The following is a 24,096-nucleotide window of genomic DNA, read 5'->3' as shown; positions in this document are numbered from 1 at the left end:
TCCGTAGCATGTCCCGTGTCTCGTGTCCCGCGAGACAAGCCCACCGACAAAGTTTGAGAACACGTCAACAAAGACAAATCACAACACATACAAAACACTTAATACCCACCAACAACTCAGCGATACACCCACCTGCACGCACACAATGGCGAAGTTGGCCGGTGACGAACCCGTCCAGGTGATCAAGAAAGGTCCAAAGAGACCATACATCACCACTGAGATCGATGAGAAGTCCGTTAAGGAGACGGAATTGGTGCAGAATGACTACTTATTTATCTTCATTGCAAGTGCCATCTCCATGGGTCTTAAGCTGTATTCGATCAGTGATCCTTCCTTGGTCGTGTACGAGGAGGTCACCACGCTGAAGCACATCAACAGCTACATCCATGGTGTGTACTTCAACGGCGTTGCGCCGCCATTGGCGGACCTCATCTACACCTTCATCGCATACATCCTGGGGTACCGTGGTGATGATGAGGTGCCAGACGCTACTGTCGCCGTCCACGCAGTGACTTCGTTCCCATTCGTCGCCTTGAGAGCCGTCACGGTGCTCTTCTCCACTGTCCATGTGGCGGTGGCCTACCTCACCCTGAGATCTTGCACGGTGAAGCCAGTGGTGGCTCTCGTCACGTGTCTCCTCCTCGCCATGGAGAACCTGTTCATATTGGACTCAAGATTGATTATACCTGACACGCTCTTTCTGCTGGGACTGTCGTTGACCGTGCTCTCTGCTAAGAGACTCACCAACTCTGAGCCTTTCTCCAGACTGTGGTTCAAGAACTTGATTCTGACGGGGTTGGCCATGGGTCTTTCTGCCTCGACAAAGTGGATTGGCTTTGCCACCATCGCCTACGTCCTGGCGCTTGCCCTGCTGAAAGTATGGCTCATCCTCGGTGATGTTGAGGTCTCAAACTGCAAGGTGACGAAGCACGTCACCTCCAGGGCTTTGGCGTTCCTCGTGGTGCCAGCAGTGGTTTACTTCTTGACCTTTGTCGTCCATATCGAGCTTCTTACCCAGTTCAACAGAGACGCTGCGCTCTTGCCGTCACACTACCAAAGAGACCTTATTGGCAATGGCATCTCAGACATCCCAAAGTACGTCACTTACGGCTCCAGGGTGACAATAAGACACAAGGAATCCCTCGGCGGCTACCTCCATTCGCATAAGTACAACCTGAGAACCGGCTCCAAGAACCAGCAGGTCACCGTGTACGACTACCAGGAGTTCAACAACGAGTGGATCGTGGTTCCGTTCCGCCAGCCGCCTGCCAATGACCCGAGGGTCAAGCGTGATGCCTCCGTGTTCCTGAGACACGCAGCTACCGGTGCCATGCTCAGGGTTGATCCAAAGCTGAAGCCTCCAGTGTCTGAGCAGGACTACAACAGAGAGGTGAGTTGCTTTGGGAACTCGACTTACCAAGGCAACGAGACCGAGACTCTCAAGCTGAAGTGGGACCAGGCGAATGGCCAGTACCTCACGGCGGTAGACACCGAGTTCACCATCGTCAACCCTAAGAAGTCGTGCACCATACTGAGCCACGACTTGAAGCTTCCAAGCTGGGGTTATAACCAGCAAGAGGTGCTCTGTATTGAATCTCCAAACGCTGAGCGTGCCAAATTCATCGTTGAAAGTGTCAAATACCCAGCTGACTTCAACACGAGCATCTTGAATGAGCTGGATGAGAAGCTGGAGCACCGTCCACTCTCCATCTTTGGTAAATTCCTCGTCTTGACCAGAATTGCTGTCCGCTTGATCCAGAGAATCGAAGTGCCTAACGACTTCCTGGGGGTTGCAAAGAAATGGCCAATGTTGTTGACTGGAGCCGCTTTGGTCAGCACTAGCGACATAACCGTGCTTGCTCTTGGAAACCCAGTCACCTTCTACTTGTCTCTTGTGCTCATCCTGGTTGCGCTGGCTATATCACTGATCAGTGTAGTCCGTGGGGACTGCACAAGATCTCTCTTGAACTACAGGGCCAATGCCTTGGGCTTTGTTGCTGGTTGGGCCTTCCACTTCCTGCCATACGTGTACTTTGAGGGCAACTACCACCTGACAGACTATGCGCCTGCTCTGTACTTTGGTGTCCTGCTGATCGGCGTCACTCTCCAGTACTCATTGGACAAGAACAGGAACTTTGGTACTGCGCTGATGATCATCACGCTGGTGTCGATGTATTACATGTTCCTGAAGGTTATGAGTGTGGTCTATGGAACTACACTAAAGCATACATGAACAGCATACTTGTTTACAGGTCCCTGGTGAACAAAATGCACATGATTCAGTATATATATATACCATTATAATCAACTCAAGATACTACGACAACGTTCCACGCGTGTATATCTACGCCATTTTCTTAGATTCTATCAGCTCCTTCGAGAAGCTCGTCACGAGATCGTTACACCATGCCAGGAGCTCGTCCTTTTGCCTCACGGCTTGCAACTTCTCCTCCTCCACTGACTCCAGCTCTTTCTGTAGATCAACAACCTTCTTGATCTGTTCCTGTTGGCTGACCCCGGCACCCGGTAAGCTGTCGATGAGCGCGAAGATCTGGCGTGTCTTCAGTATCAGGTCCGTCGACAGCTCGTCGATGGTGTCCTTGAACTCCTCTTTCGTCGCCACCGTCGCCTGTGGGTCCGTCATCGCCTCTTCACCTTCAGCTGGAATGAACTCATGGTGGGTGTCCACGTAGTGTAGTGTCGCGCAGAACTGCTCCACCAGCTGATCGAGGCAGATCTGGAGTTGTGTGAGTCTGTCAGCCATATCTCAGTCGATTTCTGCTTCTCTGAATGGCCTTCTGTGTGTGTTTGGGCTGTTTGAAGCACCTTTTACAGGTGATTTGTTGTTGATGTTTTCCGGCTTGGGGGTTTATGATTAGAATTTCAGACCCGTGCCGGCTTGGGACTAGCGCTTCGGAGGGACTAGGGGACTACGGGGACTAGGCCGGTCCTCACGGACTAGTACATAATTGGACTACAGAGACTGGGCACCATTGGTACAATCCAAGATTTCACGATGATCTATACGTACTATAGAGCTCATTTCTTGGGTTTATACCTCTGTGGCAGTAGAGACTTGTCGTACTTCTCAACCTCACCCTCCATCTTCCTGCTCAGTATCGATTCGTCCCTATAAAATGCTCCCTTGGCCTTAACATTGGATGTCTGTTTCCTCTCAGCATCCAATCTGGCCTCCAGTTCCCGTTCTTCCTCCGTGAGCAGCTTCCTGTTCTCCATCTCCTCCAGCTGCTTCATCTCTTCTTCTTCCCGTTCGATGTCACGAGTCTCTCGTGCCAGCTGTCTCGCTTCCCAGGCGGCCTTCTCGGCCTCAGGGTCGAGCCCGTCGGTATCGTCTAATCCTCCGTAGTTGGACGAGTCCAATTCCAGCTTACGCAGATACTCTTGCTCCTGTTGTCTCTGAACTTGGATCGACTTGAGCGTGATCTCTTTCGCAGTGGGCTTGTCAGTGCGTGTCCTTGTCTGGAGCCGTTGCTTCTTTGATAGGAAAACCGGCTTCAGTAATCGTGGACTGCTTGAGCTATCGCTGTCGCTGGAATCGTCGCTATCGCTAGCACTATCGCTTGCTGTCTCATCTTCACCATCAGAACTATCACTTCCATCCTCTTCTTCTGGCACCTCCCCGGTGGTTTCCTCGCTGACCTTACTTCTACCACCACTCATCTCATCACCCAAGGGCTCAACATTGGTCTCTTCGACAACATGCCCCCGTAGTTGTTGTTGCTGTTCTTCTTCCTCCTCCTCACTGTCGCTCGATTCCGAGCTGCTATGATCTCCAGCTACTGGCTTACCACTAAAATGTCTCTTCATCCCCTTCAATTGGCTGACTGACTCACCTTCTTCCTCCCAGCTCCTCTTCCATCAACAGCCTAGTCCCACCAAACTTTGTGCGTAGGCCTTTTTATGCTGACTAAGCATAGTCTCTCCACGCTCTCTACATAGCGATGCGCTATATATACACGCTACAACCGGTCGATGAGTGATGTATTTGTCGTATAGATCTGGCGTGTATGGCCAATTGATAGTGCTGATCTAATAACCAAAGGTTTGGTTACCAGAGATCCAAGCATTAACCATGTCCAAGGCGTTGAAAGGCTGGTCGTATGGAACCATATGGCCAGCATCAAACACCCTGAGGAATGTCAGTCCTCCAAAGCTCTTCACCTCTCCACTGTGCTCACCAGCAGAGTTGATCCATGGCTGTAGCTGTAGCTCTCTGTACGTTGGAGCAAACAGCCATTCCAGGTCATCGGTCCAGCCATGGTTGCCGAGCCAGTTACAGATGAAGTCCTTATCACCGGCGTAGATCAGCACAGGGTATCCACTCTCCAGGAGCTCGGTGATGTAGCCTTGGAACGGCTTGGCCTCATCGCCGGTCAGCACGAATCTCGAGCCGACGGTGTCACTGCATCCCACGTACTTCTCCACTTCAGAGCCCAAGGCCTCCTGAACAGAAGGCAGGTTCAAGTACTGCTCGACGTAATCAAGACCCTTGTAGCAGAGAGACTCACCACCGTCACATGGACCTCTAATGTCGTACACGTTCAGCCCGGTATTGACATATGGCTCCAGCAGCCTGTTACAGTAGAGCATCGCAGGGACACATGCAAAGGCACTCTGTGCCTTGTAGCAGGCCTTAGTCAGTTGAGAGCATCTCTTTGCTGTGGTTTGCATGCCCTCACACTGTTCCTTCTCCAATACGGGCTTATAGCCACCTTTACCACATGCCATTGGCTCGTAGTAGTCATTCTGGACCAAGGAGTCCGTGATACCGTTGCCAATCAGCACAGAGGTCAACTCAAACGAGCGATCGGCATGGTTAATGATCTCAGAGGCAATTGCAGGGATATAGTGTCCTGCGTAGGACTCGCCAGCAACGTGGAAGTCATTCGAGGCGAACTTAGGGAACTTTTGGAAGAATAGCTCTAGGAACACGAAGACGTCCTTTGCAGCAGCGTAGGAATTGGTGACCTCTTCCTCGCCGTATGAGTAGCCAACACCAATTGGCTGTTCCAGGAAGATAACACTGGCATTGGAATTCCATGAGTACGGGTTGTACACAGGTTTCAGGTCCTCGCCAATGGAGGAAGGGCCCAGCTCGAAGAAGAGGCCCGTCATGGAGGAGCAGCCTGGTCCTCCGTTGAGCCAGAGAATCACCGGGTCGTTTGCCGGGTCGTTTCTGGACTCGAAGAAGTAGTAGAAGAAATGGTTATCGCCCTGGTCCAGGTACCCAGAGTACTGTTTCACGGTGTCTATCCCCAGCGAGTACGGATCCTTCTTGGACGTACGCAGGGCGTAGCCTGAGTATTTGTCCAAGGTCAATACGTCGTACCTTTCGTCTGCTTCAGAGGCCTTGCTAAAGACCCTCTCCTGGTGTAAGTTCCTTGGAGAGCTCCAGAACTTGCCCTCGTAGAAATCATCAACATGGCCTTTCATCTCGCCAATGGAGTGCGATTTCAACAGCTCGGTCCACGCCTTGAGCAGCGCAGGGGTCTCACCACCCACGGACGAGCGTAACGAGGACAGCGAAGCACCGGCATGGCTCAACAGCCCTGTAACATCACCAAGGGGACTCTGTGAGTTGAGCGAGGCACCATAGGCCAATTGGCCAAGCAGCAGAGTCTTGAGCTTCATTTCCTTGTTTCTTTGCGTTCTATCACCTCTTTCTAGTATCTTGTGCTATGAAGAGAGGTTGGCAAGCAGGGGAAAGCTGTTGTCGATAGGGGGAAAGAGTATCAAACCCATCTCTTTCCTCTATGTATTGCCTCCAGGTACGAGTGTCTCTGTTGCCGGGGCAACGCTGCCTCCCTCCCCCCGCGCAGAGCCCGCACGGTTTCCCCTTTGGGAAGGAAAGCCGGTGTACGAGGCATAGGCACCGAGATTCCGCAATTGGAGACGCTGTAATGGGCAGAGCGAAAAGGCTGGTGGGCCAATTGGACTCCGTTGCGAAGGAGGAGTCGTTGGGCTGGTGCTGGTGCTGGCGTTGCTGTGCCATCTCAACGTTGGCGTTGCTGGTGTTTCCCGGTATACTCTGTTATCTCCGCTTATCTCCATCAACAATACACCGTGTTATCTCCGCTTATCTCCATCAACAGTACACCGTGTTATCTCCGCTTGTCTCCATCAACAGTACACCGTGTTAGCTCCGCTTATCTCCATCAACACTCCACCGTCAACATGAAATGGCCTGTTTTGTGTCATTTCGAAGGTTCCCACAATGCTTTTGGAGAAACACAAATCCCTCCTCAATGTCCTCTGATTCTGTTGCTGTAGAAGTAGATAGCTAAGGCGAGCATCCCCTGGTAAAATGCTCAAGTCGTGCCTCTTGATCGGAGCCTTGGTTGGGTTCGCATCGTCAAAGTCGTACATAGTCCAGCTTGTGGAGGACACGTCCTCCGAGACGTTCTTGAGGGCTCAGTCCCATGTCAGAGCGTCTCACTTCTCTCTGATGATTAGGCAGACCATCACGATCGGGGCTCTTGAGTGGCTTGTTATGGATATCGAGGACGAGGCTGACGATTCCAGTTCGAACGCTGTGGAGATTGTTCAGATGGACCCGTTGGTTGCTTCTGTTGAGCCCAATGCGGAGGTTTACCTCATGCAGGACGATCCCTATGGCTTACAGTACGATCCCTATGGCTTACAGTACGAGCCTGAGGAGGCCTGGTTCGATGCAGAAGGTGTGTTCCAATACGACGGTTCTGAGGTTTATGAGGATGTTGAGCCATCTGATAGCGACGCCAACAGCCAGTTTGATGCACCGGAACACTTGGCCCGTATCTCCAGACGTGAAGGTGTTTGGCTTTCACAAAAGCCATATTCATTTCCCTATGATGGCTGTGGTGAAGGTGTGACGGCCTATGTGATTGACACCGGTGTGGAAACCTCACATCCTCAGTTCGAAGGACGTGCAAGGCAGTTGTTTAACGCAATTGACGATGAGCCAAACACGGATTTGAACGGCCATGGAACTCACGTTGCAGGACTTGTTGGCTCGAAGACGTATGGATCAGCCAAGTGTGTCGATATCGTTGGAGTTAAATCTCTCAGCGCAACAGGTAGTGGTAATATATCAACCATCTTACTGGGGATAGAATTTGCAGTTAATCACTGCAAAGAACATAGTGAGACACACAAGTGTGTTATCAACATGTCACTCGGAGCATACTTCATGTCGAGTGTGAACGATGCCTGTGATGCAGCAAGTGAATTAGGGGTGGTGGTGGTTGCAGCTGCTGGTAACAGTGCCGTGAGTGCATCGATAACGTCACCTCTGAGTGCACGCAGTGTCATTGCCGTTGGTGCAATGGATTCGAAAACAGATAGCATCACAAACTTCTCAAACTATGGACAAAGCGTGGCAACGTTTGCACCTGGCTGGGAAGTTGAAAGCTTGGATTTCACCAACTTTGGCCTTCCGGTGAGGTACAGTGGTACCTCAATGGCTTCTCCAATAGTGGCTGGTGTTTGTTGTGTCTTACTTTCCAAGGGCGTTGAACCAAAAGATATGAAACAAGTAATCGTGGAGACCTCGACTGAAGGAGCAATGTCGCATTCTTTAAACCGTTGGCGGTACTATTCAACCCCTGATAGGGTCATATACATGGGACCACCAACAGAGAGTAAGAGGGCCAATGTTGATAGAGCAAAGGGCGAAATCAACCGTCCTAAGTCCATGTTCAAACAAGTAGACGTTCCTGGACAGTTGGACTTTGACGTTGAGCGTGATCCAGTGAGCAGTCCATAGCTATTTCAGGTTTTGAAGTGCTAATTAATGTCTCATGAATTATGCAGTGTAGGCCATCGGCATCCATAATAATTATATAATATTATATATAATTATTATATAATTGCTCCATTGTAACATAAAAAAAAGTTGGTTTCTCCGGTGATAAAACTCCATCATTAATCTCCTTGGTACAGTATACTGTGCAAGGCAACTATCGTGACTGAATTTCGAGGTTGAAGATGAATAGACTGTTTGGATCCAAGAGCACTACTCCTAAGCCGACGCTGGATGGTGCTATCAAAACCACAGAGGATCGTATTGCCACGTTAGATGTTAAATTGGCCAAGATCAATGCTGAACTGGGAGCGTATCAACAGAAGCTATCAAAGATGAGAGAAGGCCCGGGGAAGAAGTCCTTGAAGCAACGTGCTTTGGGGTTGCTCAAACAACGTAAGCAGATTGAAGCTCAGAAGGATCAATTGGAGCAGCACGTTTGGGGTATGACCACTGCACAGATGACCACTGATAACTTGAAGAGCACACTTGCCACTGTGGATGCTATGAAAGAGGCGAAGAAAGAGATGGAGAAGGTATATGGTAAAGTGGATATCGATAAAATTGAAGATATGCAAGATGACATGCTTGATCTGATTGAACGAGGTAAAGAACTACAAGAGGTTCTAACCTCTGGGTACGACGTTCCGGATGCGATTAGCGATTCTGAGTTGGACGCAGAGCTCGATGCATTGGCTATAGACATGGAGGATGAAGCCAACGACATCGGCGAGAATGAGACCCCAAGTTATCTCAGTGAAGTGCCCAAGTTCATTGACGAACCTGTTGGTGAAGAAAAGGCCAAAGAGGCTGCTGTTTGAAGAAAGAAGGGCACTGTGTATTGTTTCACCAATCTATAGTAATGACGATGGTATGGTAGTATTCTTATGTACATGAGATATCTCCATTGTGAACTCAGGAAAGTCTTCTGACAGCTGCTAAGTAGTTGCCTGTGGTTCCGTCACCACAGAATACCCAGCCTTTGAAGGGGACGTACATGCACCCTCTTACAGATACAACTTCAAAGCCCGGACGCTTACCAATCCAATCAACGAGCTCCTTAGAGTTGATGTACTTATCAAACGAATGTGTCCCCTTTGGGACGATCCCAATCAGGTGTTCAGCAACGAGAATCGTTGTAAAATAGGAAATCAAATCCCTGTTGATAGTGCTGAGGAATAACCATCCGCCAACTTCAACCTTGTCAAGTGCCTGTATCAGCACTTCTGCCGGGTAATCAACGTGCTCTAGCATCTCCATCATAGTAACAACATCGTACTTTTCCTGGACCTGGTCCACTGGCTTGAGCTCGTATGTAATCTTGCGCTCGGTGATTGGGTCTAACAACTTGTGGAAAGACGCAGCCTCCAGCACACCAGGACTGAGATCAACACCCACAACTGACTTGATGTAGTTCAATCTCGCGAGTGACTCGGTCAAGATGCCGCCACCACATCCAATGTCGAGAGCTCTAAGGTTCGCTTGCTTCAGCTGTTCGTCTCTATACGTCTCCTGTTCATGGACAATCTGTTGAGAGATCTCGCTAGGGAGCAGGTCCAGCGAGTACCCAGGAACGTAGATGTCCGTCTCCGGCGGAATGGGGACGTACGAGCGAAGCATCTCTTGGATAAAGTCCATACGTAACAGGTTCATCTTGTGTAGGATCCTCTGAGGCCCTGACACGTCCCACCATGTCTTGGCCAGCTCGTTGAAATGGGACAGCTCGTCGCTGGAAGAGGATGTCAGGTGCGAGTGGAGCCTCTTTGCACTCACTAAGCGTGCTATGCCACTACATCCAACCCTAATTGGCCGTGTGATGATCATCTCTGAGCTCGTTAGTTTGTTGTTGTTTATGTCCTTTCAGTGCACTTGATTTGTTTACATTTTTTTTTGGTTTTGCTAGCCGCTGAGCTTTTTTACCCACGGCGGCCCAACCTTTACAAAAATCAAAACAAACCACAAAAACAAAACATCAAAACAAAGAGCAGCGTGGCGGAAGGAAATGGATAAGGAGCTGCTAGTTAACACGAGAAAGAAGAGGGCAAATGCCGGCTCACGGCTGAAACAACTGCTCTCTGCTGAGGTTCCGGAGGAAGATGTTGATTTGTTGTTTGTGGAAGATGAAGACGATGTTGAATATGGTGAGGAAGAACAGGATGAAGAAGACGATGAAGATGAAGAGGGTGAAGAAGCGGGAGAGTCTGAGGGAGGAGCTGCTGGCGAGCACACGAGAGAAGGTACTACTGGGGCTCAGGCTGATGATGAGGGATCTGAGGATGAAGCAGAAGGAGAATCGCAAGATGACGATATGTTCAGTGATTCGTCTGAAGAGTCGTCCGAAGAAGATAGCGATGCTGGAGAGAAGGAACTAGAGAAACAGGAAAGGGTTCAGCGGAGCAAGAAGAAACATGTGATACAGAAGATTAGGCAGCCTGCATTGCCCAAACCTAAGGTGAAGAAGGTTTACGAACGTGCCAAAGCTGATTCTCTACTGTCCCAGAATCGTCGTCAATCGTCGAGAACCATTGCTGTTCAGAACAAACTGGTGCTTGCAGAAAAGTTGCGAGATGAGGAGAAACGGAGGGCCAGTGCCAAACCTGTGGTTAGAGTCGAGTATAGAGAGATGACTCAGGAAGAGAGATTGGCTGAGGCTATCGAGACTGAAAAGTATAACGTTAGTACGCTAAACAAGTACCAAGAACAAGAGGTCGATAAACAGAAGAAAAGACGTGAACAGATGATGAACAAGAGAAGGAAATTGACGGATGTTATGACTATAAAGACGTATGTCAAATACGTGGAGATTGAAGAGGAACGTGAGTTGGAGAAGTTCTTGTTGACTAGAGATGTACTGAAGAAAAGAGAGCGTCGTGGTAGAAGAAGTGAAAGACAAAAACGTGAAGAAGAAGAGGCACTCAGGAAGGAAAAGGAGTTGAAACATCGTTGGGAATTGTTGAATAATCCTGATAAACCCGCAATCCAAGTTGAAAACGAACCTATTTCATCCGTCCAAGACGAGTTGAAGGCGAATACTGAAACGCAAGATGCTGTCCAAGTGCTTACAGATGGAGATAATGACGTTGACATGAAGGACTTAAACCCTAATGATGTGTCTTCTAAACCAAACGACATATTGAATGGATCGAATAGTGACTTGGAATCTAAACAAGGAGATGAATCCAACATTAAAGATGAAACTCTGAGAGAAGAGGAGAAACAACACAAAGAACAACCTCTAGAGGAAGAGAAAGAAGACCATGCGGTTAATATTGTTAAAGAAGAGATGCATGAAGGAGATGAAGACGATCTGGAAGGTGCGAAGGAAAATATTGACGTTGTGAAAGAAGATAGTAACGAAGATGTTAAGGATGATGCAAAGGATGATGTGAGGGATGATGTGAAGGATGATGTGAAGGAAGATGTGAAGGAAGATGTGAATAATGATGCGAGCGGTGGTATGAAAAAGGATCTGCAAGAAGAGACTAACAATGAGACCAAGGAAGACAAACCTGAGAACAAACCTGACGATGACATTGAAATGGAATCTCAAGATAAGACTTATTCACAAGAATCAAAAAATGATAATGACAATAATAATGACGGTGATGTTAAAGAGATGAATACGGGTGAATTAGATGTTGACAAATCAAATGATCAACCTCCACTCGAAGGAGATAATCAAGAAGAAACAAAGACACAACAAGAAGGTGGATCCCAGGAGTCAAAGGAGGACACCAAAACATCCCAAACAGATGATAAATCAGTGTCATTAGACGTATCTGAGCCGATTATCTATGAAGGTCCTAAACAAAAAGTTGGTGTTAACGTCATTGCATTTGAGCACAAATATTCGCTCTTAAAACTACGATCCCTCATGTTTGGCGACCAGTCTACTATGCCTCTGAATCGTCGATCTTTGGAAACGGAGCCGGTTGCTCGCATCAAACTGGATCCAGATCTGTTGAGTGAAAGATCTATGATCAATACATCCATACAACCAATAGATTTCTCCATCTTGGATACGTTTCCCGAGTTTGGTGACTTCAACAAGAAGATCAAGAGGGTTGAAACTGTCAAGGAGGTTGAAACGACATCGGTTGTGTTGAAAACACCTCCTCCATCGGGAATCACGCTGAAGAACGGTAATAGGAAGATGTGTCTCATCACAGGGAAAGATGCCATGTATTTCCATCCCGGCACAGGTATGCCTTATTCCTCAGTTGAGAGTTTCAAGGTGATCAACGATGTTCAAAACGGAGAGTACAAGTGGGTCGAAGGTTGCTTTGTCAGCAACTACCATGCAAAGGGAGTCCCAAAGAACTTTGATCCATAGAGTCGTTATACAAATGACTACCACATGTTGTTTATAAAGAGGCACTGTTTCTATGATGTATGTACGCTATATATGGCTTTTCCTTTTTATACCGTGTTCTGCCGTTGCCTCCAGCAAATCACTCGTGAGCAACGTTCTTCAACTGCAGATCCTCCTCTTGTGACTTGATAAGGTCCTCTTGGAACTGCCAAAGGATCTTTTGGATCTCTGGCACAATCTGTGATTGAACAAGAGCCTTGGTGGATCCGAAATTAGAATACTCATACTCATATTCCTGCTCATCATGGATGAACTCTTTGACCTTCAAAGTACCTGTGGTCTCCTCGGACTGGAGCGTGATCTCTAAAATCATATCATAGATACAGATCACCTTGCCCTTTCTGTTGGAGACATCACAGTCACCGGTGACATTGACGTTTGTGATCTTGAACTGGTTGTTGGACAGCTCCAGCTTTGGCAACTGCGTTGCAAAGTATTCCTTTGCCCATGGGAGACAGTTCTTATCGACCCAATGCCAGTTGTTAGGGTTGTGCACCACCATCGTCTTGTCCTACTTGATTTGCTCTGATTTATACTAAAGCTACAATTCTGAGTTCATCATGAAAGAAAAAGGTCATAAAACGTTGGCTATCGAATTTTCCAGAAAAGTTTACGCGGTGAAGTGCTTCTTTTTTCCCCTGTTTTCGGGCCTTGGTTTTGGTTTCGGGTATCTGTTTTTCGGACTGTTCCGAAATAGTGAGAATCTGTGCTTTAGGCGTTACTCTCAAATGGGTTACGAGGATCCATTTCAACCTCAAGCAGGACACTTCCGGTCGACCTTGCTGATCTTGTGGATCTGGCATCATCGTCACTGTCTAGTTCATCGTCGTCGACGATGAAAGGATCGTAATCCTCTGTCAAGACCGTGCTCTGGTCTCTCTTCGTGATGACGCTTTGACTATCGTCCTCTTCAACTTCTTCGATGAGGTCATCGTCGATAGGCGCAAACGTAGGCTTCCGTTGACGATCTATGCGTACACTTCTCACGCCACCCAGCTGCTGGGCATTCACAGCGGTGGACGGAACACCGTCGAGTCCAGCTCTCGGCTCCGCGTCATGGCTCAGATCCTGGTGATGACGGCTCCCAGTGACGTTAACCAACTTGGGCGTCGCCCGTATTGCAGTAGTGGTGAGCGACGGGTTGCCCACGATGCTCACCTTGGAGAAGCGGTCGCCCCCGGTGTCCTGGGAGTCCACCGTGACTGTGGAGTCTCTTGAATTCTTACCAATAGTGACGCCTGGGATGTACGCGATGGGAATGATGTTGCTTGCTCTTGTGAACATCGTCGTGGCCATACTTGTCCGCTGAGCAGGCTTCTCCAACTCACTAGGGTCGTGTGGACGGTGGTGGAAGTTGATCTCCACGTCGTCGTCAAAGTAATACTCCTTTTGCCTCACCCTGTTGAAGGCAACCTTCTTCTTGTAGTACAAGAAGTAAAAGGCGAACAAACACAGCAGCAGCACAGCTACCCCGCCAATAACACCACCTGTGATTCCACCAACACTGACACCATTAGAACTGTCCGTTTGCGTCCCTGATTTCCCGTCAATGCTCTGGCAAACGGTCTGTGGACACTGGGTACACGTCTGAATCGTCAACACGCACTGCTCACCATCAGGACAGCTGGGACACGTAGGGTCCATCGAGGCACACACAACACATCCTGAAGAGTCCGTTTCTACGCTCTGTGCACTGCTTGAGGAACTCATTGGCTATCAAACGTTCGCTGGAAGCCTGTGAATGGTAAGAAAAGGTGTGGAAATGGGTAGAAATGTTTTACCGTGCTATGTACGCCGATGCCCTGTGCACGTGACCAGCATGTTTAGTGGTACGCGCAACATAAATCGGAATGTTGCTACACGGCGTCGGAATTGGCAGCTTACACAGTGTGTTCTATACATGCTTCGTTAGACGTATACACTTGTTGTTCACAGGAGTCTGAGAGTCTTGATCTGCTCCAGGTGGGCTCTGTCGATCATATCGAACACCGTTTCAACGTCTCTGGGATCCAATTGCAGCTCTTGCAACAATGGCAGGCCCTTGATGGTGGCCTTGAGCTCGCTCATCATGGCCTTCACCTCTTGTCTTCTCTTCAGCCCGATCTCGTCATCCCTCAGCTGTAGCAACAGCTGTGCGTTCCACTCCTTGAGGTCGTTTATGTCCTTCTTCTTCTTCTTCTGGAGCTGAGCAGCGTTGTTGGTGAGAAGGATCTGGATGCACTTGGCCGTGTCGACGAGGGTGATTTGTCCATGGTTCATCTTCCAGCATGGTGAAGCGTGTACTTTCGGGACTGAGTCGTACTGGGACTTGACGTTGCCCAGCTCACATCCACCATTGAGGAATCTGTTTAGCACAGTGATTGTGTGGATCTTCCACGCTTCAAACTCGGTCAATGAGCCCAGCTCCAAGGGCTCAGTGTCGGTGGCACCGTTGATAATGGCCTCTAACGAGTCCATCGCAGCGTTGTACTTGTCATCTGTGATGGTTTCCAGGAGCTTGGTTTCCAAGCTCTTCAACGGCTCATCTATACCAAAGTTCCAAAAGATGGACATGTCTCTATTGTCGTACTCCTTCACAATCTTGACCTTCTTGTAATCGTGTGACAACGATTTGTCGTTCAGGATACGGCCCATCTGGACTCCTTGTAGTGCCAGATGTCTCTTGAGGTAGCTGTTGGACAGTCTGTTCTGGAACTCTAGCATCTTCTCCAGCTTGTTATAAGAACCTTTGTTGAAGCCAATCTTTGTGAAGTAGAGAGATTCGTAGTCATTGGACTTATAAATCTCAACAGCAGCCTCCAGCTGGGAGATTGAAGGATTGAAGCTGGCACAGCGTGACAACAAGTAATGACCCAATATATCCTTTTGGACGTTTTTGATGTTTAAAGAGTCATAATGTTGAGTAGCCAACGATGGACAATTGATCAAGTTGTACAGCTGGATTAGCCATAGACGAAGATGGAATTCGTGTTCATCCTCAGCAGCAGCCATCTCCAATATGACTATACTGCTCAAGATCGACTCAATGGACATCTCTTGCTGGGAAAGCCAAGACTGAACAATCAGCAGGATCAGCTCAGAAGTTCCACTTGGATCCGTCTTGACCTTTGATCTGTTCAAAGGTTTATAGAAGTTGTATAGCTTGATCAGTTCGCTCGTGGTTGCACTGTCTTCAAAGAGCTCTCTGTTGAAGTATAGCTTGAACTTTTGGATGTTCAGATCAGTTGTCAGGCCCTTAGCTCCCTTTGGAATCTCCAACTCTGCCAACCACTCCAAGATTCGATCCTTGTTCAAATGACTCGAGTACTGCTTCACATCGAAGAACGAGCACGGCTTGGATATGAAGTTGCTCAGGTACTTGATCACAGAATCAGTCACATCTTGATTCTTTGCAATGTCATACTCCACTGAAGCCAGTTGCGAGTTTCTGGAGTTGAACATGCCAATGACCGAAGAGACATCCTTATCCAGCTTCAGCCCGGATTTGATCAGGAGTTTCCAAGTGTCAAAGTCATCCAGTTTATAGTCAAGGAGGATTTTATAACTCCAGGAGTATAGCTCATCCCATTGTTCCAAGTTGTCCAACGCTTTCAACAGCAAGATTTGTAACTCCAAATCCAACTTGTCATCTTTGGAAAAGCTCAGGATCTCTTCAACCACACGTGACTGCAACCCATTGAGCTCTAAGAGCTTGGCCAGCACGTAGACCTCTTGTTCATTCTTCAAAGGCTTCAATGAGTCCACAATCTTCAATCCCAATTTCGGGAAGAGGCTCTTCTCCAGCGCAGTGGCTTCACCATGGGTTGCGGCCAGGTAACAGGTGAAGCCACTCCACAAGTGGAAGATCCTCTGGCTGGGCTTCAGCTGCTTCAGTGCAATCGACGCTTTCTGCATGATACGAGGGTTGGCCGTGTCACATCCTCGATGGAACCACGCCAGTAGGGTATCCACCGTGGGATACTTCTTCGCAGCCATCTCATACACCCTCTCGGCATCTGCCGTCATACCAACGGACTCGAACATCTCAGTGAGCAGATCAATGGACTTGGGATCGTTTGGAGTGGTGCTGTCCAGTATCTTCTGGCAATTGGAGATGGCATCGTCCCTTCTGCCCATCTGTAGCAAGACATAATTGTTCAACACCTGATAATACGTCGATTTGGGGTACTTCTTCAGCAGCTTCTGAGCCTGCTGCTGCGCATACTTGAACGTCCCACTATCGCACGCATCGAGGATCTCCTGCTCTTTGGAAGACATCGCTCAGAACCTCCAATTGATGGGTATATCAGCACCGTGAAGTGGAAGCCATTGGGCCATTGGAGCCGATGAAGATGATTTAGTACCCGTTGAGGTGGTTGGCGCCACACGTTTTTGAAGACAGGGTAACCCGTCGCCCTTCGCTTATTTGCCCGGAGTATTTTTGGCAGAGCTCATCGCATGTGGTGTCCGGGTGTTGTATAAAGTACAATTTTTTTTTGCCTCATTGCCTGCTCGGGCCCCAGTAGTGAAAAATTTCTCCCTGCGATAAATTGGCACTGTCTATACACTGGAAGAGTGTTGAGGTTGAAGTTATCGTTAGTCTTATCATGTCTGCTATATATAAAGTGCTATCTGGCCGTTCGACCAAGGTTGAGTCTGAGAAGAAGTCGCATATCAACAGACAGAGGGTGTTGCTCATCTCCTCGAGAGGTATCACGTACAGACACAGATATCTGATTGGAGATCTGTATTCGTTACTACCACACTCCAGAAAGGAGCCAAAGCTCGATACCAAGAAGCAGCTGACACAGCTGAACGAGATTGCGGAGCTGTACAACTGTAATAACATCTTATACTTTGAAGCCAGAAAGCACACGGATCTGTATATGTGGATGTCCAAGCCACCTAACGGGCCAACCATCAAGTTCTACGTGCAGAACATCCATAACACCGAGGAATTGAACTTCACTGGTAACTGTCTCAAGGGCTCGAGACCTCTGCTGTCGTTTGACAGTGCGTTTGACGACGAGGCCCACTTCAAGCTGATGAAGGAGATGTTCATCCACACCTTTGGCGTACCACCAACGTCCAGAAAGGTTAAGCCCTTCATTGACCATGTCATGTCCTTCTCCATCGTGGACGGCAAGATCTGGGTCAGAAACTACCAGATTCTGGAGCAGGCGGAGGACGTCAAGGACCGTGATGAGAAGGACATCTCACTCGTCGAGATTGGACCAAGATTTGTGCTCACGCCAATTGTCATACTAGAGGGCTCCTTTGGAGGCCCAAAGATCTACGAGAACAAGCAATACGTGTCTCCAAACTTTGTCAGAGCACAGATCAAGCAGCAACAAGCAGAGGACGCTAGAGCAAGACACGACGCTGCCGAGGCCCTCAAGCTGAAGAAGATTGAGAACGTCCTCAAGGTTGACCCGTTGTCCAACGAGGCTCTGTTCAAAGACGATATCTAAGGCTCTACATGGCATTTCCCCTTTTCTTGTGTTTTTAGTTTCCTGAATTCCATAACATTGTAAAAACTTTCCATTTCAACCACTTCTTCCATATATACACCCCCTCCTCACACTCTCTAACTCATCTTTATATGAATATATATAGCAGCTTATAGACAGACAGCACACAGCAAAGCTCAGTGCTTCTCTGCAGCCTTGGCCTCGGCCTGCTTCAAGTAGTCCTCAATGAACTTCTTCTCCTCTGGAGAAGAGGCCTCAATCTTTGGAGTAGGCTTCACAGCAGCTGCAAATGGGTTTGGAATCGCAAGCAAAAGAGCTGCACTCAAGGTACCGATGGCGATTTGGTGAGCTGGAACGGTTCTGCCGAGGATTGTGTAAGCTGAGCCCATTGTATGACGGTTTAAACTGGTTGTCTATGTCCCTTGTTGGCGTTGTTGTGGGAGGAATTCGGCGAGTGTTTTCGTTTTCACCGTTTTCCCCTTTGGGTTGTGCGGTGTGTGGGTTTTTCGTCTCTGCTGCAGTGGTGTTTGCTCGGGGGTTGTGATTGGTCAGTGGTCACGTGTTCATCCACGTGATTGTGAGGGTAGTACACCCGGACACCTTTTAACTCTTCCCCCCTCCCCCCGGCCGCCATTGCCATGGCTATCTCACCACTCAATACCTATCCTTCATATACTCTTCTTCCACCATTGGACGGCACTTCAGGCCCCTCCCCTGCTACTCAGACCCGTGTGAACAAGCCATGGCTCTGTGCCGAGATGTGCCCTTCACCATAAACCAGCTGAGGACGCAGTACCTGAAGACCGTGGACGACGACCAGTCGCATCGCACGATGAGGCCCTATGGCTATGGGCTCCACGATTCGCAGTTTGGTGTGCTGCTGACGAGGATTGAGAGCCCTCCGATACCCATAGACGTTGCCGAGGAGTCCGTGACGGTGAAGAAGCTGGACGAGCTGGCGAAACTGGCAGAGCAGAGCGACGAGGACTCCGAGGCTGCGCTGCAGAGCATTGTGGGTATCAATGCTGCCACGAGCACTGATCACAAGCCACAGAGGGACGATGGACAGCAGCAGGTGCTGCAGAGGCCCAATGGGTTCTTCGACTCGCTGCGTGGGTCGCTGGCGACGCTGAAGCTGAGCGATGGCCATGCGCAGCGGCGTGGTGGTGGTGACGGTGACGGTGGAAGTGGTGGTGACGGTAATGGTGATGACGGTGACGACACCTCTACCGACACAACGCCGGTGATGAACGCTGGTGTGACGCTACACGGGTCATCTGGGAGCACTGCGACGCCTCTGGTGACGAACGGCCGCAACGTTCTCTCCAAGCTGTTCAGGAACTCGACACATGTCTCTGAGAACGACAGACGGCCCCCGACGAAGGGCAGAAACGACGATGACAACGGCGGTGACGGCAGGAACGCCGACCCTGGTGCTGTCCATCACTACAGCGACAGCTATGATGATGACGACAACGACGACGAGACCACCAATGACGACCACGACCACCACGACGACCACGACCATGACCACGACAATGACAACGACAATGACAACGACTACCACCACGACAACGACAATGGCGATGGTGCCGACCACGACCACGACACCACCGCCGGCGACCACCCAGCATCAGCCACTGACGGCGTTGTGCCCACGATCGACACGGGCATCGAGCTCAATGAGCACCCGGGCACCGTGCTCAGCGACCAAGGCATCCTGATCAGCCAGGACTACTCGGACGTCAACAACACCCAGGTGGAGCACTTTGCCCCGGTGGATGCTGATGACGATGCCATGTTCCACAACACGGTATCATCCGGTGATGAGGACCTGGCACTGGACTCAGACTTCTCAGACGACGATACTGAGATGGACGACGCAACGTTCCAGAGTGTCACGGGGAGGTCCGTGATCTTCCCAAGGACTCTGTCAGCAAGGACCCCGACGTTCAGGCCGGCACCATCGAGAAAGCTGTCATTTGACAGGACAAAGCCAAGGATGAAGAGACGGTCTGGCTCTTTGCTTCAGAGAAGACATCCGTTGCAGGAGCCCACGTCGTTGCAAAGCGACCTGAGTGTCGAGTCGGCGTTCGCTGAGATGCCGTCGATGGTTGAAGCTTGCTTCCCGAAGGTTGACGTCGAGCCTGTGCACCCTCACGCTTCAAAGCTTACGCAGATGGTTGATTCCACGCTGAAACGGTCCAACAAGGGCCCACTGGAGCACTTCCTGTTTGTCGATGGTGAAGCTGTGTCGAACAAGTCGGACGTTGTCACCTTGAAGGTCTGGCTTCCGGACGAGTCGAGCTTCGACGTGAAGGTTCGTCGCTCCGTCAGGGTGTTTGACGTGATTGGCTTCATCATCTGGTCGCTGCTGAAGAGCAAGGCTCCGTTGTTTCAGGGAGATGCTGATGAGACGCTACGGAACCCAAACAGGTGGTGCTGCAAGCTCGTTGACGAGGATGGTGAACCGTACGAAGGCTCGTTTGGGCTCATGGATCGCACCAAGATCATTGGCTCCTACGGCGAGGACGAGCTGGCCCTGTGCAAGGTGTCGGAGTCTGACTTCCAGATAAACCAGCGTAGGACCCCGGTGCCTGAGGCTGGCACCGACGCTCTTCCATCGCCCGTGAAGAACCAGAACAACTACTACCGGAGCATCCTGCCACACATCGACAACGACGTGAAGGATGCCAAACGCGTGGAGGTGCAAGTGTACCAGTACCCGTACACTCACAGCTCCAATGACTTCCTGAAGTTTGAGTTCCTCGTCACGGATAAGCTCAACGACATTCTGGTGAAGTACACCTCTGTGAAGAGCCTGATCCCCACAAGTGACTACGTCTTGAAGGCTGTCGGAGAGAACTACGTCCTGGACCTCAACGACTCCCTAAGCTCGCTTGACGAGAACTACACGCTGGAGGTGTTGACCAAGAGGAAGGCGAGGGAGCTCAAGTTCCCGAAGAAGAGGATACTGGACACCAGCACGCTGCCAACGGTCAACTCGAACCTGACACCACAGACCCTGGTGATGAGGCAGGAGCTGCCTCAAGACACCGCCATGGCCACCACGACCGCGGCCACGATGGCCACCACGACCACTGCAGCCACGGTGGCCAGGTCGGCGCGCACTACGCTGGGCAAGCATGCCATTGGAGGCTCGTTCAAGAATAGGAGCCTGCTGAGGCTGAGCTCAGTGGCTGATACTTCTATTGTTCCTAACGACATCAACTCGGAGTACCACAAGTACACGGTGTGGCGTCGGTTGCCCATGTCCTTCATCAATCGTCACGAGCGCACGCTTGCCATTGACGGAGAGTACGTGTACATCATGCCCAATGACGAGAAGCTATGGTACGATACGAATTTCAAGACTACAACGTTCCACGTGAGTCAGATCATGAGCTGTAAAGTGAGTAAAAGGGTGCCCTCGAACTTCAAGATCGTCGTCATGAAGGCCAATGGTCCAAAGAGGTATGTATTTGAGGCTCTGAACAACGCTGAAGCCAAGGAGATCATTGGCAAGCTGAAAACGCTCATGGAGGCTTACAAGATCAACACCTCCTCTGTTGTGTAGGCAACGGCTGGGAGATATACCGTGCCGGCTGTCTAATGTCTTGTTGTCTAATGTCTTGTTCTCAAGTACGTCTTTTCAAACTCCTTCTTCTCCAGCTTGTAGAGCAGCATCGTAGCCTTAGCATCCTCCACGGACGAGTGCTCGCCACCTTGGATGTCCATGTTCAGCAGCTCCTTTGCAAGCTTCTTGAGCCCCGGGGTCTTGCCCTTGGACAGCTTTCTGAACTTGGCGAACCTGCTGGTGTCCCTGATCATGCTCTTTGGATGGCTCAGCAGCAGGGCATCCAGGTCGTGGTCCACAGCGTGGCCCACCAGCACCTTCCCGTCTAGCAGGTCGCTCACCTCCTTCTGTGCGGTCTTGAAGTCTATGGCCTCCTTCATGTGATGAGGTTGGATTCCAGAGACCCACGTTCTCCAGTCCACCACACGCTCTCGAGGCTTCACGTACCTGTCGTACACCGTGTGCCCGTGGAAGTTCACTATCGACACTCTGGCAAGCGCATCCTCGGTGCCCTGAGGCCCAACACCGACAAACTCGCAGTCGATGGCCAAGTACTTGCCTATACTCTGCTTCTGCTTTGACACCGGCTCGCTGGTGTTGATCTTGGAACGCGGGAGGTTGTATGCGTCGCTGAGGTCCTTGGCGGCAATGTCGTGCTCCTCAGCCCACTGCTTCAGAGCCTCCGGGTCCCTCGCGCCGCCCTGTCTCTTCTCCAGCTCATCGTTGATGCTGTCAATCAACGTCTTGGTGCTGCCGCCGTGGGCATCCTTCGCCTTCTGCGACCCTTTCGTCTTCTGCGACCCCTTCACAACCTTGCCCTTCCGGCGCGTCGTCTGGCTCTTCTTCTGAAGCTTGAGCCAGTTGCTTCCTGGTTTCAGTTCCATCTTCATCTTCTCTATCGAATCTCCTAGTCGCTCTGCCTCTCCAAAGTCCGCTGAGACATCTCCTTCAAGCACCGTTCGTGTCCCTAAAATTTTCCTCCCGGCAAAGGCATGCGATGAGGTGGTTTGTGCAGCACCGCTAGCATCAACACTTTGCTTGTAGGGCTTCTACAGGTATGCCGTTAGAGTCATTATTAGAATGATACTTATGAGGATAGCAAAGCAGTGGTTGAGTTTCCATGAAGTATACCAACATGTAGCTCTTGTCCGGATTGAGAGATCTACAAAGTATGAGTGTGTAATCTTTCATACTTTTTGAGATATAACCGTTCATAGTTTGTATGGTATAATCAAGAAAAACGCATAGATTTGCTTATAGCTCAGCAATGAAACAAGAATGGGAAATTCTGGAACAGACATACTATAGAAATGATCTATATTGTCATATAAGCTGACCTTGAACTTGATTGGTTCACTGGCTGTTTTAAAAGAAATCACAGCGTGTGGGATTATATAATTCTGGCTCGTCGTTGCCCTAGCAATCGTGAAAATGTTAGGATGTTTCCAATTTCCGCTGCATTGTTTACATTTTGAATTCTTATCAACACAAAAATGACACAAAACCAGTACAGCTTTATACACAAAAGTAGAAACATCGCCAGAAAATGACCATAAACAAAGGATTAAGCAAGTAAAGAACAATGGCTGGGTTACAACCAAAGAGATTACAAAGATCTCTCATTGTAACCTTCAAAGGACGTCCTCAGCTTGGTGAAGAAACATCGGCGGCTAATCCAGAACCACAGCGGTAACTTCGAACCAATGGAGTAATGATACAACAAGAAGACCGACTATATTGAGGCGGACTAACTGACCTGTTCTGAGAACAAGATATGGGATAAGAGAAACCTTCAAGTTTTGTCACAGAATGCCCATGTAGAGATCACAGACTTGCCACAACAGCCGCCATTAGCTGAGCCATTTCCCGAACCTGAACCTGAACTTGATAATGGAACTTGATACTGGAACTACGGATAATAGAGTAAGAGGTGGACGAAGAATTGCAGCACAGGTAGCCGAAAGAGCATTGGAAAAAATTAGACATGATGGTGCTTTTGATCATGATCCCAACTTTGAACACATCATTGAGGGTGACACCAACGGTTTTAATGAGAGTGATGATCCAGTTTATGAACAACAGCAACAGCGGAGACCACGGAACTAAGTGTGTAATCCAGGTGGTCTTGAAAAGTGCTGCGATTATTGTCATACGCTCCTTATCGATGCAGAACTACCATCTTTTTGTTGTAACACGGACAACGTTTTACTCAGCGACATATTCAAAGAACCTCTACAGTACATGAAGGATATCTTATTGGATCCAACCACGTCCAAATATTCTCGAAAAACCAATACCATTCTTTCGTTATTATCTTTGAGCTCTACAAATACTGGTGAGTCGGGAGGTGAAACTCATTCAATGAGTATCAACGGATGTTTGTTCCATAGAGTTGATGGTATGATAGCTCAAGAAAATGGTCAAGAGAAATTTGCAGAAATTTATACACTAGATCCAGGATTAGCTACAAATCGTCACGTTAAACTACTTAAAGATGTTCTTCAAAACGATGAAGAATATAACAAACTTGAGAACTACATTAGCAAAATTGGTGAATTTCTATCTCAAAACAATCATTATACGCAGATGTTATATACTGCTAGAGAAACTGTTCAACAAGAAATTACAGTGATGGGAATAACAAGCGAAGAAACTATTATTGAATTTGCCAGTATTGAGCCAGCAGTACCAACCAATTCAGAGCATTGTACTTCTCTATTACTAGAGGTTAAAGAGTTTGCCTTGGCAAGACATACTTCAATCTCAGTGCGTATAAAGGAAAGATATACAGGCTGTCTCACTTTTATCAACAGTCTGTACAGAAGTGCATTTTGATCTTTGAGATGTCCTCTTTTAATGAATAAAGGACGAGACAATCCTTTTCATACTAACAGAA

The 24,096-nt window shown here is 49.1% G+C and overlaps 16 protein-coding genes across 16 annotated transcripts; 7 read left to right on the top strand and 9 right to left on the bottom strand.

The window, feature by feature from the left end:
* Window positions 1-145: 145 nt before the first annotated feature.
* CYBJADRAFT_164511 (uncharacterized protein) lies at window positions 146-2,233 on the top strand (the record flags this gene model as incomplete). Its single annotated transcript, XM_020213858.1, has 1 exon — window positions 146-2,233. The coding sequence occupies one exon, from the start codon at window positions 146-148 to the stop codon at window positions 2,231-2,233; it is 2,088 nt and encodes a 695-aa protein (XP_020068361.1).
* Window positions 2,234-2,344: 111 nt separating this feature from the next.
* On the bottom strand, window positions 2,345-2,764 carry SRB7 (Srb7p; the record flags this gene model as incomplete). Its single annotated transcript, XM_020216676.1, has 1 exon — window positions 2,345-2,764. The coding sequence occupies one exon, from the start codon at window positions 2,762-2,764 to the stop codon at window positions 2,345-2,347; it is 420 nt and encodes a 139-aa protein (XP_020068360.1).
* A 269-nt stretch (window positions 2,765-3,033) lies between these two features.
* Window positions 3,034-3,845, bottom strand: SPP381 (U4/U6-U5 snRNP complex subunit SPP381). The gene has a single exon (XM_020215829.1). The coding sequence runs from the start codon at window positions 3,826-3,828 to the stop codon at window positions 3,040-3,042; it is 789 nt and encodes a 262-aa protein (XP_020068359.1). The 5' UTR covers window positions 3,829-3,845; the 3' UTR covers window positions 3,034-3,039.
* Window positions 3,846-3,980: 135 nt separating this feature from the next.
* CYBJADRAFT_169538 (S10 family peptidase) lies at window positions 3,981-5,893 on the bottom strand. The gene has a single exon (XM_020215828.1). It carries the CDS (start codon window positions 5,650-5,652, stop codon window positions 4,051-4,053), a length of 1,602 nt encoding a protein of 533 aa, XP_020068358.1. The 5' UTR covers window positions 5,653-5,893; the 3' UTR covers window positions 3,981-4,050.
* A 50-nt stretch (window positions 5,894-5,943) lies between these two features.
* On the top strand, window positions 5,944-7,774 carry CYBJADRAFT_169537 (S8 family peptidase). The gene is made up of 2 exons (XM_020215827.1): window positions 5,944-6,066; window positions 6,137-7,774. The coding sequence occupies exon 2, from the start codon at window positions 6,326-6,328 to the stop codon at window positions 7,763-7,765; it is 1,440 nt and encodes a 479-aa protein (XP_020068357.1). The 5' UTR covers window positions 5,944-6,066; window positions 6,137-6,325; the 3' UTR covers window positions 7,766-7,774.
* Window positions 7,775-7,941: 167 nt separating this feature from the next.
* On the top strand, window positions 7,942-8,861 carry VPS60 (Vps60p). Its single transcript, XM_020215826.1, has one exon. It carries the CDS (start codon window positions 7,987-7,989, stop codon window positions 8,620-8,622), a length of 636 nt encoding a protein of 211 aa, XP_020068356.1. The 5' UTR covers window positions 7,942-7,986; the 3' UTR covers window positions 8,623-8,861.
* On the bottom strand, window positions 8,452-9,667 carry COQ3 (hexaprenyldihydroxybenzoate methyltransferase). The gene has a single exon (XM_020215825.1). The coding sequence runs from the start codon at window positions 9,623-9,625 to the stop codon at window positions 8,717-8,719; it is 909 nt and encodes a 302-aa protein (XP_020068355.1). The 5' UTR covers window positions 9,626-9,667; the 3' UTR covers window positions 8,452-8,716.
* A 117-nt stretch (window positions 9,668-9,784) lies between these two features.
* VPS72 (Vps72p) lies at window positions 9,785-12,134 on the top strand (the record flags this gene model as incomplete). Its single annotated transcript, XM_020217427.1, has 1 exon — window positions 9,785-12,134. Exon 1 carries the CDS (start codon window positions 9,804-9,806, stop codon window positions 12,132-12,134), a length of 2,331 nt encoding a protein of 776 aa, XP_020068354.1. The 5' UTR covers window positions 9,785-9,803.
* A 118-nt stretch (window positions 12,135-12,252) lies between these two features.
* On the bottom strand, window positions 12,253-12,675 carry HCH1 (Hch1p; the record flags this gene model as incomplete). Its single annotated transcript, XM_020213857.1, has 1 exon — window positions 12,253-12,675. One exon carries the CDS (start codon window positions 12,673-12,675, stop codon window positions 12,253-12,255), a length of 423 nt encoding a protein of 140 aa, XP_020068353.1.
* A 105-nt stretch (window positions 12,676-12,780) lies between these two features.
* On the bottom strand, window positions 12,781-13,993 carry OPY2 (Opy2p). The gene has a single exon (XM_020217677.1). It carries the CDS (start codon window positions 13,881-13,883, stop codon window positions 12,885-12,887), a length of 999 nt encoding a protein of 332 aa, XP_020068352.1. The 5' UTR covers window positions 13,884-13,993; the 3' UTR covers window positions 12,781-12,884.
* Window positions 13,994-14,684: 691 nt separating this feature from the next.
* Window positions 14,685-16,430, bottom strand: MDM20 (Mdm20p; the record flags this gene model as incomplete). Its single annotated transcript, XM_020212085.1, has 1 exon — window positions 14,685-16,430. A coding segment is annotated over one exon (1,746 nt), but the record flags the coding sequence as incomplete, so codon positions are not given.
* Window positions 16,431-16,697: 267 nt separating this feature from the next.
* BRX1 (ribosome biogenesis protein BRX1) lies at window positions 16,698-17,846 on the top strand. Its single transcript, XM_020215824.1, has one exon. It carries the CDS (start codon window positions 16,760-16,762, stop codon window positions 17,621-17,623), a length of 864 nt encoding a protein of 287 aa, XP_020068350.1. The 5' UTR covers window positions 16,698-16,759; the 3' UTR covers window positions 17,624-17,846.
* ATP19 (F1F0 ATP synthase subunit k) lies at window positions 17,759-18,054 on the bottom strand. Its single transcript, XM_020215823.1, has one exon. It carries the CDS (start codon window positions 18,010-18,012, stop codon window positions 17,800-17,802), a length of 213 nt encoding a protein of 70 aa, XP_020068349.1. The 5' UTR covers window positions 18,013-18,054; the 3' UTR covers window positions 17,759-17,799.
* Window positions 18,055-18,455: 401 nt separating this feature from the next.
* AVO1 (Avo1p) lies at window positions 18,456-21,200 on the top strand (the record flags this gene model as incomplete). The annotated part of the gene is made up of 1 exon (XM_020216675.1): window positions 18,456-21,200. The coding sequence occupies one exon, from the start codon at window positions 18,456-18,458 to the stop codon at window positions 21,198-21,200; it is 2,745 nt and encodes a 914-aa protein (XP_020068348.1).
* Window positions 21,201-21,247: 47 nt separating this feature from the next.
* Window positions 21,248-22,084, bottom strand: REX4 (putative 3'-5' exonuclease; the record flags this gene model as incomplete). Its single annotated transcript, XM_020213024.1, has 1 exon — window positions 21,248-22,084. The coding sequence occupies one exon, from the start codon at window positions 22,082-22,084 to the stop codon at window positions 21,248-21,250; it is 837 nt and encodes a 278-aa protein (XP_020068347.1).
* Window positions 22,085-23,441: 1,357 nt separating this feature from the next.
* Window positions 23,442-24,035, top strand: CYBJADRAFT_175239 (uncharacterized protein; the record flags this gene model as incomplete). The annotated part of the gene is made up of 1 exon (XM_020216674.1): window positions 23,442-24,035. One exon carries the CDS (start codon window positions 23,442-23,444, stop codon window positions 24,033-24,035), a length of 594 nt encoding a protein of 197 aa, XP_020068346.1.
* Between the last annotated feature and the right edge of the window lie 61 nt (window positions 24,036-24,096).

The sequence above is a fragment of the Cyberlindnera jadinii genome (assembly GCF_001661405.1).
Source record: "Cyberlindnera jadinii NRRL Y-1542 unplaced genomic scaffold CYBJAscaffold_18, whole genome shotgun sequence".
NCBI lineage: Eukaryota > Fungi > Ascomycota > Saccharomycetes > Phaffomycetales > Wickerhamomycetaceae > Williopsis > Williopsis jadinii.
The sequence above is the reverse complement of the archived record's forward strand: the minus strand, read 5'-3'. Positions and strand labels throughout refer to the sequence as shown.